The sequence below is a fragment of the Panicum virgatum genome, chromosome 8K (assembly GCF_016808335.1).
Source record: "Panicum virgatum strain AP13 chromosome 8K, P.virgatum_v5, whole genome shotgun sequence".
NCBI lineage: Eukaryota > Viridiplantae > Streptophyta > Magnoliopsida > Poales > Poaceae > Panicum > Panicum virgatum.
Window position 1 is genome coordinate 19,745,921 of NC_053143.1, and position 18,192 is coordinate 19,764,112.

The window sequence follows — 18,192 nt, forward strand, 5'->3', positions numbered from 1 at the left end:
GACATGCCTGGCATACCGAAGGAGGTCGCCGAGCACTCCCTTGACATCCAGCCCAACTCCAAGCCGGTGAAGCAGCGCCTGCGACGCTTCGACGAGCTCAAGTGTCGGGCGATCGGCGAGGAGGTGCACAAGCTTTTGGAGGCCGAATTCATCAAGGAGGTGTTCCATCCCGAGTGGATAGCTAATCCTGTATTAGTTAAGAAAAAAAATGGAAAATGGAGGATGTGCGTAGATTATACTTGTTTAAATAAAGCATGTCCGGAAGTTCCCTTTCCTTTGCCATGAATTGATCAAATAGTTGACTCAACTGCGGGATGTGAACTTTTATCCTTTCTTGATACTTATTCCGGTTGCCACCAAATAAAGATGAAAGAGTCCGACCAGCTCGCGACTTCTTTTATCACTCCTTTCGGTATGTACTGCTACATCACGATGCCATTTGGCCTTAGAAACGCCGGGGTTACATACCAGTGGTGTATGCTCCACGTGTTTGGGGACCATATCATGCGGAACGTAGAAGCATACGTCGACGATATCGTTGTAAAATCCAGGAAGGCTGACGACCTGGTGACCGATCTCAGCATCGCATTCGATTGCCTTAGAGCCAAGGGGGTAAAGCTTAATCCGGAGAAGTGCGTGTTCGGAGTGCCTCGAGGCATGCTCTTGGGCTTCATCGTCTCCCAGTAAGGCATCGAACCCAACCCTGAGAAAGTCTCGGCCATCACTCGGATGGGACCGATCCGAGACCTAAAGGGGGTGCAGAAGGTCATGGGTTGTCTGGCAGCCCTTAGCTTCTTCATCTCGCGACTCGGTGAGAAAGGCTTGCCTCTGTACCGACTCCTGAGGAAAACCGAGCGCTTTTCATGGACCTCCGAGGCTCAAGAAGCCCTTGACAAGCTCAAAGCGTCGCTCACTCACGCTCCAATACTAACACCACCTATGGGCAGCGAGCCCCTCTACCTATACGTAGCAGCAACAACCCAAGTGTCAGTGCAGCCATCATTGTAAAAAGACAAGAGGAGGGACACGCTTTGCCTGTCCAGAGGCCTGTGTACTTCATCAGTGAGGTGCTGTCTGAAACCAAGACGCGATATCCATAGATCCAAAAGCTGCTATTGTTGTCGGTCGAAACCCACCGGCGAGCAGCGACAGGCAACACGAAGAGCCGGGAGGTCACCGGAGCGCTGGCAGGCACTACTCCCTCGTCGACGGCCCGCAATTCCGTCACGCGCCCGGAGATTCTGTGGAAAGCCGGGCGTGCCACCTGACCTATACCCAATTAGGAGGGTGCGAACGTGCTCCAAACAGTTTCCTGCGTACAAAGACACGTGTAAACATAAGTCCGAGCCGTGGTCGGCTCCCCGGGACGACTCTTGCATCGGCTTTAAAGAGCCGATCGAGTCCCGGTGTCAGATTGGATCTGTATCTATCCGGATATTGATGAATAAAGCAAATAACTATAAAGCTGCTTCAATTAAATCTAATTAATCTAATCCACGATGGTAACAGCTTCACTGCTAGATCGGAACATCCTACACGTGACTAGGCCTAATGAACGTAACAGACAACTAAACCATAACCCAAAACAGAGGCCTAAGAACTAGCAAGAGCCGATTCTCGGAACAATCCCTATCAAGACTAAGATAAAGCATCTATTACACCACCGGATCATCCAATCCGTTTGCAAGGCTTAACCTAGCAGATATTACGCCAACTCTTAGGATAAGAGCAAACCATAACAGATTAGATCTACTAGACATAAAAGAAGCAGGGTGTTGCCTCTGTGCAGCTAATTCTATGCGACAAGAACTAGCATAAGATTGAAACGTTACTGCACAGAGACAACATGATATTCGTAGATGAGAAGCAACGAAGCACAACAAATCTACTAAAAGCCATGCTACGAACATCAGGATAACTAGCATTACTCGCCATCAAAAATGCTTCAGTACGAGTAATACCAAGGTAAAAGCAAGAACAATACTGCCCTGATCGCAAGAAGCGATCAGGGCAGCATGGCGCTTACTTGGATGAAACCCTAGAGTTAGGGGTGGCGGTGCGCCGAGAGTTGTTGTTTTTGCGAGACGTGATAACGCTCCCTCTTACGAATAACAAAGGGTACATATTTATAGTCCGAAGACTTGGGAAACAATCTAAACTAATCTTGTCCCGATTGGACTCTATCTCTAACCTTAAACTAAATCTAAGGATACATGGCCCATGTGGCCCAGATGCTCACGCATGTGCCGATTTACAAGTCTTCTTCAATCTTCTGCTTTAAGCTCATCTTGCTTTCGGCCCATAAATTAATCCTGTTAATTTATGGCGATAACACATGCCCCCTGGTTTTGGCAATGATAGTTCCAAAACCAATCCGTCGCTTTATCTTCCCGTTAATGCTCATTAAACACACTGCAACCACCAAGGAAGACGCAACGTCTCTGCAACTGACTCCTCATAGAACGTGAAAACTGCCGATCCGTCTTCCATCTTTTCACTATTTAATCTCACCCGAATCGGCTCTTCTTCACGGCAAAAACTCCTTCTTCCTCCCAAAGCCAGTAGCGCAGAAAAACCCCTATCCTTCACCAGGCATGGCCATCTCTTCTTCCTCCGACTCCAACTCCTTCGGAGACTCTCCCTCCTCCTCTTCTCCTTCATCTTCCCCCCTCCCCGCTTCTTCCATCGACTCCATTCCGGAGAGTCGGGAGTCGACGCCGGAGTGGGACCCAACTGCAGCGCACGAAGCGCTGGCTCCTCTGCACTGGGATGCAGAGGAGTTCGACTTCGGGGTCGTCTCCGAAGAGGACGAGCCCATGACTGAAGGAGAAGACCTCCGGCTCCTGTTCCAGGAGGAGTCGGAGAACAGCGAAGAGGAAGACCCTTCTTCGGACGGAGTTGATTCCTCCTCGGAAGAGGAGATCGACTCCCCCTCTGACGACGACGAGCCGATGGGCGGAAAGCCCTTTCGGTTCCTCCGAAGAGGACAGCGAGGAGGAGAAGAGCGGCGGCGGCGGCGGCTGGAGCGACTTCGGGTCCGAAGGCAGCAGTAGCGCCTTCAGCAGCGATGACGATGACGACGACAGCGACAACGATGGCAGTGGGGATGCGCCAGCCCGAAGCCCCAAGCGCCGTAGGTACTAGGTACCTACGAACAGTAGTAGTAGCATTGTAGGATCACAAAGCCGAAGGATCGATTCCTTTGTAAAATCGGCCTTCCTTGTAATGAACTTTCCTTTAATGAAATCGAATTTCCCTTCAATTTCATGTGTCTTCGTTTACTTTCCAAAAAGCCGATGGCAACGCATCAGGCTTCTATAAATATCCAAGAGCCGATGAAATTCAAACTAGAAGCAACCCGCACAAGAGTAGAATATCACTTCCAGCTTGAACCGAACCCTTGAATCCGAGCATAATTCAAAAACGAAGCTCCACAAATTCGAGCAAGAACTCTCCAAGCAGCCGGAATTCGAATCAAAGCCTACAACAATCAAACCCTAAGTCAACGGATCTGAACCATGGCAGATTCTGCAGCTCAGACGACAAGCTCTGCAACCGATGATGCGGCAATCTACGGCCCGAAGGTAATATTCGGCCTAATCCTTTAGTTTTCTTCAGCTTACCAAATTTCTGAAACTGAAACTCTGAATCATGACACCATACGTATACTACTGAATTTCTGAACTTCAGGTGTCAGACATCCTTCTGCCGCATCCCTCTAATCCAAAATCTTTCTGTCTTGGCCCACAAATCCATGAAAACCCCATAGATTTGATCTCTTGTGAAGCAAATAGGATTCCTTTTGTGAGTCAAAACATCGATCTGAACCTCTGGGCCGACTGCTTAAGAGCCTGGCCTAACCCCCCTGAGAGTTGGATTACATGGTACAGCAGAGTAGCAAAAGCTCACATGCCCTTGTGGCAAGATCTGAACATAGCCGATGCACTTAGCTTATCATTATCACCCCTCGACAAAGATGAAAACCTTCTGAAAACCATCGGCTATTTTTGGTCTGATGCTCTGAACTGCTTCCTCTTTGGTCATGGACCCATGACCATTACTCTGCTGGACGTTACCATGATCACTGGCCTAGACATTAGTTCTCCTAATCCTGCTACTCCCAAAATGGCAGAAGTCCCCTTCAAACTTTCTTCCAAAGTTAACTGCACAAACTGGGGCACTTACATGAACCAGCATATGGAAACAAAAGGTCCAGTGACAGAGAAGGAACACACAGCCTTCCTAAATCTTTGGCTAGAGCACTTCATCTTCTGTGGTCCTTCTTTAGCTCCAACTAAGAACTATCATCCCTTGGCCTATCACCTGGCCCATGGCAATCACACCGGCCTAGGCAAACTCTTCCTTGGAGAAATTTACAGATATCTCCATTTGATGACATCTAACCTGCTTAACCACAAGAAACTAAGAACTGGAGGCCCTTGGTGGTTTATTCAGTTGTGGGCACAACTATACTTCCAGCACCATATTCCCAACTTCAAAGGCCTGACCAAGAACTCTTTCCCTGATGAGAGTGGCAAACCAATTAGATGTACCAGTTACGGCCAAGCTTTATTCAGTCTCCCTGGCAGTAAACTGAATTCATCAGATGCAGCAAACTGGTTCAGAGTCTTCTACAAAGGACTGGATAATCCTCTCGACTTCCCATTTACTAAATCTGAATCCTTTGAAAACCCAACTGCCTTCAGATTAGATAACTTTGCCGATGACGACAGCACTCGGCATCTGTAATCTTTGATGATTCGACCTGGCTTCCTCCCTGTTGGCATCAGCACCTCTAATAGAATTATCAAGTCAGGCTATGAATCTTACCAACCAGTTATAGCAGCTCGGCAATTTGGCCTAGGACATGTCTCTCCCCACTTCCATATTCACCACTTGGTGGAGAGCAGAGCCGATCTGCCTGATGGTCTCACCAGCTCAAAATGCTATAGCATGTTCGATGACCTCCACATTCCAATACCAGCCGATCTGTCCTTCAGCTCCTCATCAATCGGCTTCAGCACATGGTGGGGAATGTGGAAAACACATGTATTCAGGAAAGCTCTAGGTCCTCGACTGCAGCAGATTGATCCTGAATATGTGATCCCCGAGGAAGAGGTACTGAATTTATGCATTTTCCCCTTTCTAGATCATCCATCCTTCCACTTGTCTAATTCCTACTCACCCTGTTTGCAGCAACAAGATGGTCCAGAACCTATGACCAGCAACGGGGAACCATTCCACTTTCTTCCAACTGCCCCTGACGTACTTTTCTGCAAGGGATCACCAACAATGAAGAAAGTGATAATGACTGTTAAGCCAGACTTACTTCAGCCGGCTTCCAAACGAAGACAAACTCCTGCAAGCGTTGCCCCCCGAGTTTTGACCAAGAAAAGGAAGATGATCACGAGGCGAGTGATCAAGAAACCAGCACCAGCTTCTCCGAGCCCATCAGAGTCCAACACCAACCAGGTAACTCATCTTTCTAAAACTTCTTCATTTCATATACATGTACTCTGGTTGACTGCAATTCTATTTCCAGGACGTAGCTGAAGAAATTCCCAATGCAGAAAACCTAGAACAACATGAGATGGCTGCAACTCCTGATGCACTGATGGAGGCAAACGAGGAACAAGCTGATACAGTCGATGTTCTAGATGTCAACACAAGCTCTAACAGGACGATTGCTCTTGAACCGCCCAATGCTTCTACTTTAGAACAGGTGACATTACAAAACCAATTCTGAACTAGCCGATAGCTTCATAAATGCACCTTCTTCTAACTCCAGACATGTCCATAGGGCTTTGATATTTTAGGTTTGCTTTCCTTTGACCCGACATCAATGGGTCTGACTATCCCTGGAGCAGAAACACCATCTTTGCAGAAATCGGCTAGTTTGGCGCATCAGCTTCATCTCGTCAAGGATCTACTATCTGCTCCACTCACTGCTCTAGTTGGCGATTCCAGTGAAATAAAGAACATCTTCGAGCAAATAGAACCCCAACTTCCAGAGCCATTGCAAATCAAGCTTTGGTCAGCCAGCAATCTTCCATTCTTCTGGGTAGAAGTAAACAAAGCACAACAAAGAATAGAAGCACGTCGCTCTCAAGCTTCTCTGAAGGTTGACATTGCCCACAAGTGCAAGGCCCTCAACCAGAAGAAGGCAACTTTAGATACCAAAGCTGACGTGTCTGCCAATATGAACCGACTCAACCTCCTGAAGAAGGAACTGGCGGAACTCGAAGAAAAGGTCCCCACCACCAAAGAACTCATCCAGGCCGAAGAAGCTTCCATTGCAAACTCCAAACAAGAAACCCAGGAAATAGCCGAGCAGATACAAGCAGAGTTTGCAGAGATAAGACCTTGAGTCGGCAGATAGTAACAGGCGATGACAAGGATGACGAAGCAATCATAGCACGAGCAGACACCGTCCGCACAGAAGCCATCCATGCCATAGAAGAATTCCTGAACCAGTTGATAGGCTCAAGAGACAATTAGTACTGCCTGTTAACCTGAAACTTGTTACTGTTCTAAAAACATCTTAAGTCGATGGTTGCACATCGGCTGTTCTCGCTTCCCATATATATTTTTTTACTAGCCAACTCAACGTGTTGGCCTTTCATTCATTATATATATATATTTTTTTTACCGGCCAACTTAACGTGTTGGCCTATCTCTTTTTTTTTACTGGCCAACTCAACGTGTTGGCCTATCATTTTTTTACTGGCCAACTCAACGTGTTGGCCTATCATGATTATAGCCAGATGGATCTCATCGGCTCTTGTTACTCGCTTTCCCACATGCTCGGGAAATACTTCTTGAGGTGTTGACCATTAACAGCAACAGGAAACTTGACACCGTCCAATTCCTCGAGCATGTATGCATTTCCAGGCAAAACCTGATCAACCTTGTACGGCCCGTGCCAAGTTGGAGACCACTTGCCATATTTTCTATCTTTAGTTCCCAATGGTAATACTGCCTCCCAAACCAAGTCTCCAACCTGTAAATTCTTTGGCTTGACTTTCTTGTTGTACGCACGAGCAACTTTTGCCTTATTTTCCTTGATCTTTTCCAATGACCAAAGCCTTAGTTCTGTCAGGTCTTCCACGTTGTCATTCATCAAGGCTGCATACTGTTCAGTTGTCAGATCATTCTGGAACTCGACATGCCTTGATCCAGCCGTGATCTCCCATGGTAACACAGTGTTTTGGCCGTAGACTAAATGGTATGGCGACGTCTTGGTGGACCCATGACATGAAATACGATATACCCACAAAGCTTCTGATAACACCTCATGCCAGCGCCTAGGATATTCATCGATCTTTCTCTTTATGAGCTTGATGAGGCATAGTGGGCCAGTAATAACCCGATCGCCTAATCAGCCACTTCATCTTGTGAGCCGATTGATGAGTACCGCAGGCTCCTTCATGAACCTCATGCAAGAGCCGATTTGACTCTGAAGGTCCCAGACATTTAAGCAGTAGTCCTTCCAAGGTCCTGTAGAACATGTCATCCCCTATCAGAACATACTTCATGGCCTTGAGTCTTATCCTTCTGGGTGCCCCCCGAGCCGAATCCTTCAAGTAATTGAAGATATCGGCTCTCCAGTCTCCGAGTTCTAGAAACTGAACCTCCAAGCCATTTGTGCCAAATCATTGGCTTCATTGTTCAGAGTTCTACGTATCCAGTGGAAATTGATGTACCTGAATTGTGACATCAACTCACGGCATTGCATCCATATTGAGAAAAGAGCCACGCTCTCGCATCTATATTCTTCCGTGAGCTGAGAGATCACCAGCTTTGAATCTCCAAAAATTTCCACCGCTTCTACACCAGCTTCGAGGAGCAGTTCCATCCCTTTGCGAACGGCTTCATATTCCACCAAATTATTGGTGCATGGGGCAGTCATTCTGATGGAAAAGGAGTAAGTCGCCCCACACGGCGAGACCAACAGAATTCCCACACCGCACCCATCATCACAAGCCGATCCGTCAAAAAACATAGCCCGAGCACGAATAAATAGTGCAGCAACATCAGTGCTGATCCTGTCTGCAATAAGATCCTCCAGTGCTTATCCTTTGACTGCTTTTGCAGGTTGATACCGAATATCAAACTCTGACAATGCAAACATCCATTTTCCGAGCCGGCCTTTCAGGACAGGAGCCGACAGCATGTGCTTTATGACATCCGATTTGCATATGACAATTGTTTCGGCCGTGAGCAAAATATGGCGAAGCTTTGTACATGTAAAGTATAAGCAAAGACAAAGCTTCTCGATTTCAAGATACCTGGTCTCAGCATCTAACATGCGCCTGCTGAGGTAGAAAACCACCCTTTCCTGGCCGTCGTGCTTCTGGACTAACACCGAAGCAATGGAAGTGTCACCCACGGATAGGTACACGTAGAACGGCCTATCTTGCTGAGGAGGAACCAACACTGGAGGCTTTGACAAATATTTCTTGATTTCATTGAAAGCTTGCTGCTGTTCTACCCCCCAGCGAAACTCATCATCTGATTTGATCTTTACTAAACCCATGAACGGTTTGATGCGCCCAGACAGATTAGAAATAAATCGTCTGACAAAGTTAATTTTACCGATGAGCTTCTGCACCTCTTTCTTCGTAGTAGGTGGCTTCATCGTCCTCACAGCTTCTTGACTCTTCAAGCCGATCTCGATTCCCCGTTCATGCACCAGGAATCCCAAAAATTGACCGGCCGATACGCCAAAAGCGCATTTCTTTGGGTTCATTTTGAGCCCAAACCTTCGTGTCCGCTCTAAAACCTGACGCAGATCTTCTAGATGCCCCCCGGCTGACTTGGATTTGACCACGACATCATCAATATAGATCTCTACCAGTTTGCCGATGAGATCATGAAAAATATAATTCATGGCACGTTGGTACGTTGCACCGGCATTTTTCAATCCAAAGGTCATAACCAAATATTCGAACAAGCCGACTACGCCTGGTACTCTGAACGCAGTCTTGTTCACGTCTTTTGGGGCCATGAAGATCTGGTTGTAACCAGCATTGCCATCCATAAAACTCATCATTTTGTGGCCGGCAGCCGCGTTGATCAATGTCTCTGCAACAGGCATCGGGTATTCGTCCTTTGGCGTCGCTCTGTTGAGATCTCTAAAATCGACGCAAACACGCCATCAGCCATCCTTCTTTTGCACCGATACCACACTGGAGATCCATTCTGCATACCGGCACGGCCTGATGAACCCAGCATCCAGCATCTTCTCCACTTCTTTCTTAACTTCTTCTAGGACTTCGGCCTTCATCTGACGTGCTCGTTGCTGAAACGGCCGAAATCCTTTCTCGAGCGGGAGCCGATGCTCGACGATGCTTCTATCCAGACCGGGCATCTCGGTGTAGTCCCATGCAAAGCAATCCCGGTACTCTTTCAGTAATGCAATCATCTCCTCTCGCAAGGCCGGATCCAACTTCTTGCTGATAAATGTCGGCCGTGGCTTATCCCCAGGACCGATGTCAACCTCTTCCAAATCATCAGCTGACGTGAACCCGTATCCGAGTTTGCCGTCGTCTGAAAAACCAGCTGTGAACGCAAGCGAGTCTTCGTTATCCACAAGATCAGCGGCAAACACAGGGAGATGACAGGAAAAATTATTTGGCCAACCGCACAGGCTGGCCGCCTCTATAATTCCATTATCATTCGAAACCAAATAGTCGATGAGTGGCCAACTGCTAGAGCTGGCCATCATGTGTACATGATGTAACAATTCCGAACCCACACAGGATTTTTCTATTTTTTGGGGCCGATTGCTGGGACCGGCCTCTCTATTTTTATTACATCCCATAGCATGCCATGATGCGTCTACTCTGTGAGGCCAGTGGATAAGACCAGCCTCAGTCTGTTTTTTGTCGCCTCGATCCGATCACAGTCTTCCAGGGCGATCCCTAAGATCGGCTCCTGCCCTTCCGCATGCCAGGCGTTCATGTCTGCGAGCGAGACCTCGCTGGAATCGTCTGCAGGGACCATTTCTACTTCATCGCCGTCCCATTGGACGAGGTACTGATGCATTGTGGAAGGGACACAACAGTTGGCGTGAATCCAATCCCTCCCAAGCAATACCGTGTATGTACTTTTGCTGTTGACGATGAAGAACGAAGTCAGGATCGTCTTGCGGCCCACTGTCAACTCCACATTAAGGACCCCCATTGCCTCTGATGGTTGTCCGTTGAAGTCATTGAGCATCACATTAGTCTTGATCAGATCGGTAGAAGAATGACCCAATCGGCGCAGCACAGAATATGGCATCAGGTTGACTGCAGCACCAGTGTCGACCAACATCCTGTTCACAGGCTTGCCATTGATGAAGCCCTTGAGATACAATCCCTTCAAGTGCTTATAGCCTTTCTCCTTGGGCTTCTCGAAGATGAGCGGCTGTGGGCCCAGATCCAGCTGTGCGATGGCCGATTCTTCCGGTTGGGGTGCCCGAAACTCCGATGGGAGCACGAACACCATGTTCACATCAGCCGATGGCTTCTCATCGGCTTTTGTCTGCTTGGGGCGCCACTCTTTTCTCGGAGGGCGCCTTTCCTCCCTTCGCGGTTGCCTGACTTGCTCCGCGAGATCCGGACGCGCTTTCCTCAGCACGTCGAGGTACTTTGCTTCTGCCTTTTCCAGATTGCGCAAGCGCTACACTCTGCGCTTTTGCGAGCGATTAAGCCCGTCAGGACACCACCGTGGACGATGGTACCTATCTTCTTCTGGCTCGGAATCACCCCTGGTTGGCCGTCTCACACGGTCTTCATGACGTGTTCTGGGCCCCAAGCGCCGGAACACCGATGTCTCGTCCTGCTGGTGTCCTCGAGGCCTGCACTCCAAGCAATCATCTATAGTAGGCAATCGGCTCATGCCGGAATTCCAACAATACCTGAAGAACGGGCAATGCCAGTGGTCACGTATAGCCTGGCGTCTCCCCAGTGTCCTCCCTGAGCGGTGCTCGTACTCGTCCTCTTCCGATTCGTATCGGCAGCGCAACTTGTACTGGTACTGGTACTTTTCCAGAAGCCGATTAGAAGCTGAAAGCTGATTGCGGATGTGACACACCTGCTCTTCAGTCACATGCCATTCTTCCAGCTCGCGTTCATCCTGCGGCCGTTTGCCAGAAGCGGCCTCTCTCCTCTGCTTGTCATGGCGGCGCATGGGTCCCACCATGTTGATCTGGAATGCCAAATCCTGGCCCTTGGATCCGAAATCTGACAGCTCCACCATGTTAGCTTGTGGGAAGGGCTTTGCGTCAACCTTCATAGTGTGTTGAGCCAGGATTAATCGGCCTTGCTCGATAGCCGATTGTATCTGACGACGTAGCTCCTTGCATTCACCCGTGGAATGAGTGAACGAGTGGTGCCATTTGCAGTACAGTCTTCCCTGCAGCTCTTGTGCCGTCGGTAACTTGTGATTCTCTGGGAGCTTCAGCTGTTTTTCTTTGAGGAGCAGATCAAATATCTGCTCTGCCTTGGTCACGTCGAAGTCGAAGCCCTTCACAAGCCCTTGTTGTTTGACCCACTTGCACGGGACAGGGTTTGCCCCCCGAGTCCACTCTGCCACGGCCACTTCTTGCTCCTCGCCAGAGTCATCAGATTCTTCCGCCTGGGCCATGTTTATATGGTGCTTGAACTTGTCCTGGTACAACTCAGGATGGTAATATTCGTATGCTGTAAGCTTCTGCACCAGGTGCGCCAAAGATGTGAACTCCAACTGAAAAGCCGCATCCTTGATCGGCTTAGCGAGTCCCAGGACAGCCAGATCGACTGCCTCCTTCTCTGTGATGCGTGATGAGTAGCATCGGTTCTTGACCTCCCTGAAGCGCTGTATGTATTCTGACATAGTCTCTCCTCGCTTCTGCCTGACTTGGGCAAGGTCGGCAATTCCAGCTTCAGCAGCCTCCGAGTGGTACAGGGTATGGAATTGATCTTCAAGCTGCCTCCAAGTTCGGATCGAATCCGGAGCCAGTGATGCATACCATCCAAAAGCTGGGCCTTTAAGAGTTTGGCCGAAGAACCGGACCCTCAACGGATCCGACACTGAGATCATCCCAAGCTGCATTAAGTATCGGCTCACGTGCTCTATGGAGCTGGCTCCTTCTGACCCGTTGAATTTGGTGAACTCAGGGAGCCGATACTTGGGTGGGAATGGGATCAAGTCATAGTCACTTGGATACGGCTTGGAATAGCCGATCACTTTCCTCTTGGGCAGGATGCCGAACTGGTCTCTCAGTATTGCACTGACCTACTCCACACTAAGAACCCCTGGGGCCGATGGCTCAGCACTCGGCCTAGTAGGGTACTTTGCCAGCCACGCTTGTTTCTCCGCGTCTGCTCTAGAAGCTCCTAGGTTTGCCATCTGCACCGAGCATGTTGGATTGACGCTGTCAGGGATGTAGGCGCACGTGTAGCCGTGCGGAATCTCCTTGGGTGGCTCGGTAAGGAATTGGCCTTCTCCAGGGTCACCGCCGATCTTGTGGATGACGTAGATCGGCGAATTTTGTGGTTTTGGAGCCGCAAATGAGAACGGCAATACCAGTGTAGAATGAAGTGCAGCTTCCTTTGTGTGACTCCCCAGGGTTGGCCCCGATGGAGAGTACTGGTTCTTGATTACCTCCTGGATGACGTGATGCGCCATGCGCTCGAGTTCGTTCATCAGGCTCTGGGAGTGCCAATGAAGCGCATGGGCCACCATGTAGTTCATCTCCTGACGCAGGGCTCTAGTGCGCTCTTCTGATGGCACAGACAGATCTACATTGTCAAGAGCGCCTTTTGGTGAGAACCCCTTCCACCTGATGCCATGGTTGCGGGTCCTCTCAAAAGAGCCGATGAGATCGGCTTCCAGCAGAGCTTTGATCTCATCATACTTCTTCTTGTGTACAGGAGAAAGCTCTTCATACGTGACGGGCTTGGGAGCGGGTTCTTGATCTTGAGCTCCAGTCATTGTTGTAGTGGACGTTATTGCCGAGAAGTGTCCCAGCAGGCGTGCCAGAATGCGTTGTCGGTCGAAACCCACCGGCGAGCAGCGACAGGCAACACGAAGAGCCGGGAGGTCACAAGAGCGCTGGCAGGCACTACTCCCTCGTCGACGGCCCGCAATTCCGTCACGTGCCCGGAGATTCTGTGGAAAGCCGGGCGTGCCACCTGACCTATACCCGATCAGGAGGGTGCGAACGTGCTCCAAATAGTTTCCTGCGTACAAAGACACGTGTAAACGTAAGTCCGAGCCGTGGTCGGCTCCCCGGGATGACTCTTGCATCGGCTTTAAAGAGCCGATCGAGTCCCGGTGTCAGATTGGATCTGTATCTATCCGGATATTGATGAATAAAGCAAATAACTATAAAGCTGCTTCAATTAAATCTAATTAATCTAATCCACGATTGTAACAGCTTCACTGCTAGATCGGAACATCCTACACGTGACTAGGCCTAATGAACGTAATAGACAACTAAACCATAACCCAAAACAGAGGCCTAAGAACTAGCAAGAGCCGATTCCCGGAACAATCCCTATCAAGGCTAAGATAAAGCATCTATTACACCACCGGATCATCCAATCCGTTTGCAAGGCCTAACCTAGCTGATATTACGCCAACTCTTAAGATAAGAGCAAACCATAACAGATTAGATCTACTAGACATAAAAGAAGCAGGGTGTTGCCTCTGTACAGCTAATTCTATGCGACGAGAACTAGCATAAGATTGAAACGTGACTGCACAGAGACAACATGATATTCGTCGATGAGAAGCAACGAAGCACAACAAATCTACTAAAAGCCATGCTACGAACATTAGGATAACTAGCATTACTCGCCATCAAAAACGCTTCAGTACAAGTAATACCAAGGTAAAAGCAAGAACAATACTGCCCTGATCGCAAGAAGCGATCAGGGCAGCATGGCGCTTACTTGGATGAAACCCTAGAGTTAGGGGTGGCGGTGCGCCGAGAGTTGTTGTTTTGCTAGACGTGATGACGCTCCCTCTTACGAATAACAAAGGGTACATATTTATAGTCCAGAGACTTGGGAAACAATCTAAACTAATATTGTCCCGATTGGACTCTATCTCTAACCTTAAACTAAATCTAAGGATACATGGCCCATGTGGCCCAGATGCTCACGCATGAGCCGATTTACATGTCTTCTTCAATCTTTTGCTTTAAGCCTATCTTGCTTTCAGCCCATAAATTAATCTTGTTAATTTATGGTGATAACAGCTATACACAGTGGTCCTGGCTCGACGCAAGCTGCGCCACTACTTCGAGGCCCATCCCGTCAACGTGGTCTCGTCTTTACCGCTGGGAGAGATAGTCCACAACCGGGAAGTCACGGGTAGGATAGCCATGTGGTCGGTGGAACTCATAGGAGAAGTTCTCACTTACGTGCCCCGCAAGGCGATCAAATCCCAAGTCTTGGCAGACTTCATTGTTGAGTGGACCGATACTCAGCTGCCCCCACCGCAAATCCAAGCCGAATGCTAGATCATGTACTTCGACGGGTCAGTGATGAAAACCGGCGCAGGTGCTGGACTTCTTTTTGTCTCACCCCTCGGAGTGCACATGTGCTACGTGGTTCGCCTGCACATCCCGGCGTCCAACAACATGACGGAGTATGAGGCCCTCGACGTGCGGGGCGACTCTCAACTCGTCATCTATCAGGTGATAAAAGGAGTCCAGCTGCCACGACTCAAAAATGGAGGCATACTGCAACGCAGTGCGCCGCCTCGAAGACAAGTTCGACAGGCTCGAGCTCAACCACGTCACGCGTAAATACAATGAGGAAGCAGATGAACTGGCCAAGACCGTGTCTGGGCGGACCACCGTCCCCCCGAACGTCTTCACCCTCGACTTCGTCAAACCATCCGTCAATTTCAAGGACCCAGCAGGAGCTAGCGCCATGACCGCCGAACCTTCGGGGGCTATGGCCACCGAGCCCTCGGCCGAGGGCCCCACGGCGGAGGGGTCCGAGGCCATGGAGACGAACACCGAGATCTCCTCGGCGGACGAGGCTGAAGCGATGCAGATTGACGAGGCTTCGCCTTCGCGGGACTGGCGCAACCAGTACCTTGAATGGATGAACCGAGGGTTCCAACCCTCGTATCGCGCTCAGGCACGGCACATCGCCAGGCAGGCCAAGTCTTTTATCTTAATCGACCAAGAACTGTACAAGCGCAGCCCCTTGGGTGTCCTGCAACGCTGCATCCCCATTCCCGAGGGTAGGGAGCTGATCCGAGACATCCACGCCGAGATCTGTGGCCACCACGCGGCGCGACGTACCCTCGTGGGCAATACGTTTAGGCAGGGTTTTTACTGGCCCACAGTAGTCGCCGACACCACCGAGGTCGTGCGGACATGCGAGGGGTGCCAGTTCTACGCCCGTAAGACACATGTAACACCCTGATTTAAATTCAGCATTTATTAATAAATTTAATTGGTTTTATTTAAATTTCTAAGGTTTAATGTGTTTAGCCTTGCATTTAATTTATTTTTGTCTCACAAAGTAATTAAAATTTATCATAGGTTTAAATTTTTGTGTTGCATTCATGCTGGTGCATAACTTTAATTGTTTGAGTGTGGTTGAATTCAAATTTGTATTTGAATTCAAACCTTGTTTGAATTAGGAGAAGAAAAGTTTAGAAATAGAAAAGGCAAAACCCAAAACCCAGCTAAACCCCTGACCCCAGCCCAAACCGGCCCAACCCTTCTCCCTCTCACTCTCTCCCCGGGCTAGCCCAGCAGCTCAAGCCCGTGGACCTCCTTTCCTTCCCTCTAGCGCGCGTCCTGTTTTCTCTCTCCCTGGACCTGCCCACACCGCGTAGCGCGAGGCCCAACTCCTCCCTTCGCCCCACGCAGCCCACACCCCGCAGTCAAGCGCCCGCCCTCCACCACGCACAGCCAGGCCCACTGGTCAGCCCCGCGCGCCCCGTCGCTCTCGCTGCCAACAAGGCCCCACCCGTCATCCCCCATCTTCTTCCCCGGCGAGCTAACAGAGCCGAGATTTCCGCCGAGACGCTCGCCCGCGTGCCCAACGGCACGAACGCCCAGGATCCCCGCCGGCCTTAAATTGGCCCCCAAGGCCCTCCCTTGCACCCCATCCACACCAGCGCCGCCATAACCCTAGCTCCCCACGCCCGCTCGCTCCGCCGTGCAGAGTTCGAGCGCCACCGCGGCCACGCGGACACTCGGCGCCTACTCCTTGGAAAGACCCCGCAGGAGCGTCTCCGTGGGACCAGGACCCTCCCCGAGCCCGCTGCCCCCGCTCCAACCCCGGCACCGGCCTCGTCACCAAGCCCCGCAGTGCGCCGCCGCGGGAACTCGTCGCCGGCGCCGCTACGTCGCCTCTCCGTCCACTACGACCCCCCCGGTGAGCACCCCCAAGACCCCGCGGTGCTTTTACGCTAGCTACTCGTCTGTAGCGCACCCCAGAGGCCCCGGCGAGCCGCACGCCGGCGAGCTTTGTTGCGCCGAGCCGCCCCCACCGCCGCACGCCCCTCCCCGTACCCCGCAACGCCCCGCCGAGAGCTCCAGTGGCTTACTCATGCCACGGGCATGCTCCAGAGCCCAGCCACGGCCCGAATCAGCCACGGGAAGGCCGAATTCGGCTTTCTCCGGCGCTGCGCCGCCGCGGGAATTCGCCGCCGGCGCGTTTCGCCGCCCCCGCGCGCCCCTTTTCTCCCTGACCGTCCGATCCGATTTCTGCGGACACGATTAGATCGCTTACCCCTTCAGATCTGGACCGCTAGATCTCGATCCATCGGCCTAGGATCGCGCGTAACGGTTCGGCTTGGGTCTTTTTCTAAAAGAGACCCCCGGTTTCTTCCTTTTCAACCCGCGGTCCACCTCATGTTCAAAAGAAATTACAGTTACGCCCAGAATTTTACACGAAGCCCCTTGGTTTTTCTAGAAATAGAACCCGCCGTCCATGGCTGCTGTTTTTACGCTTTAGACCCCAGGTTTATCCTTTAATTACGTCTAGGCCCTCGGTTTTAGCAGAAAAGTCCCTGGAAATTATTGGAGGTTCATTGAGAATTTCTCCAAGATCGCGAAGCCTTTGACTTCTTTGCTGGAGAAAAATGTGGCTTTCGTGTGGACCGATGAGCGTCAGAGGACCTTTGATGAGTTGAAGAAGAGGTTGACTACGGCGCCAGTCCTGACTCTGCCAGACCAGACGAAGAGGTTCACGGTGTATTGTGATGCTTCGAAGGATGGTCTTGGGTGTGTTCTGATGCAGGAGGGCAGAGTGATTGCTTATGCTTCACGGCAGTTACGTCAGCATGAGCTTAATTATCCCACCCATGATCTTGAGTTAGCCGCAGTTGTGCATGCTCTGAAGATTTGGAGGCATTACTTGTATGGACAGCGGTGTGATATCTACACTGATCACAAGAGCCTCAAGTATATTTTCACGCAGAATGAGCTAAACATGCGGCAGAGAAGATGGCTAGAGTTAGTCAAGGACTATGACCTGGAGATTCACTATCATCCGGGCAAGGCCAATGTTGTAGCAGATGCTTTGAGCAGGAGAAGCTATGTCAACATGGCCGTGGCTTTCCAGATGCCTCCAGAGTTATGTGAGGAGTTCGAGTAGTTGAGTCTGGGCTTCTTGCATCATACCTCCAGTGCAGCATTTGAGGCAGTACCGACTCTAGAGTCAGAGATCAGGCAACATCAGAACGAAGATGAGAAGCTGCAGGAGATTCGTGAGTTGCTCAAGAAGGGCAAGGCTCCTCATTTCAGAGAGGATGATCAGGGTACTTTGTGGTACAAGAACCGGATCTGCGTGCCTGATGTGCATGATCTTCGGAAGTTGATTCTGAGTGAGGCCCATGATACAGCTTACTCTATTCATCCGGGCAGCACTAAGATGTATTATGATCTGAAGGAACGTTTCTGGTGGTATGGGATGAAGCGTTCAGTGGCCGAGTACGTGACCATTTGTGACACCTGTCAGTGTGTCAAGGCTGAGCATCAGAGGCCAGCAGGTCTGTTACAGCCTTTGAAGATTCCAGAGTGGAAATGGGAGGAAATCACTATGGACTTCATTGTTGGATTGCCTCGTACTCAGAAAGGGTACAACTCCATTTGGGTAGTAGTGGATCGTCTGACGAAAGTTGCTCACTTCATTCCAGTGAACACTACTTACTCCGGTGCTAGACTTGCAGAGTTGTACATCTCTCGGA

At 50.2% G+C, this 18,192-nt stretch overlaps 1 protein-coding gene across 1 annotated transcript; it reads left to right on the forward strand.

The window, feature by feature from the left end:
- The first annotated feature begins 14,572 nt into the window (after window positions 1–14,572).
- LOC120645538 lies at window positions 14,573–15,413 on the forward strand. Its single transcript, XM_039922321.1, has 2 exons — window positions 14,573–14,671; window positions 14,793–15,413. Exons 1-2 carry the CDS (start codon window positions 14,573–14,575, stop codon window positions 15,411–15,413), a joined length of 720 nt encoding a protein of 239 aa, XP_039778255.1.
- The last annotated feature ends 2,779 nt before the right edge of the window (window positions 15,414–18,192 follow it).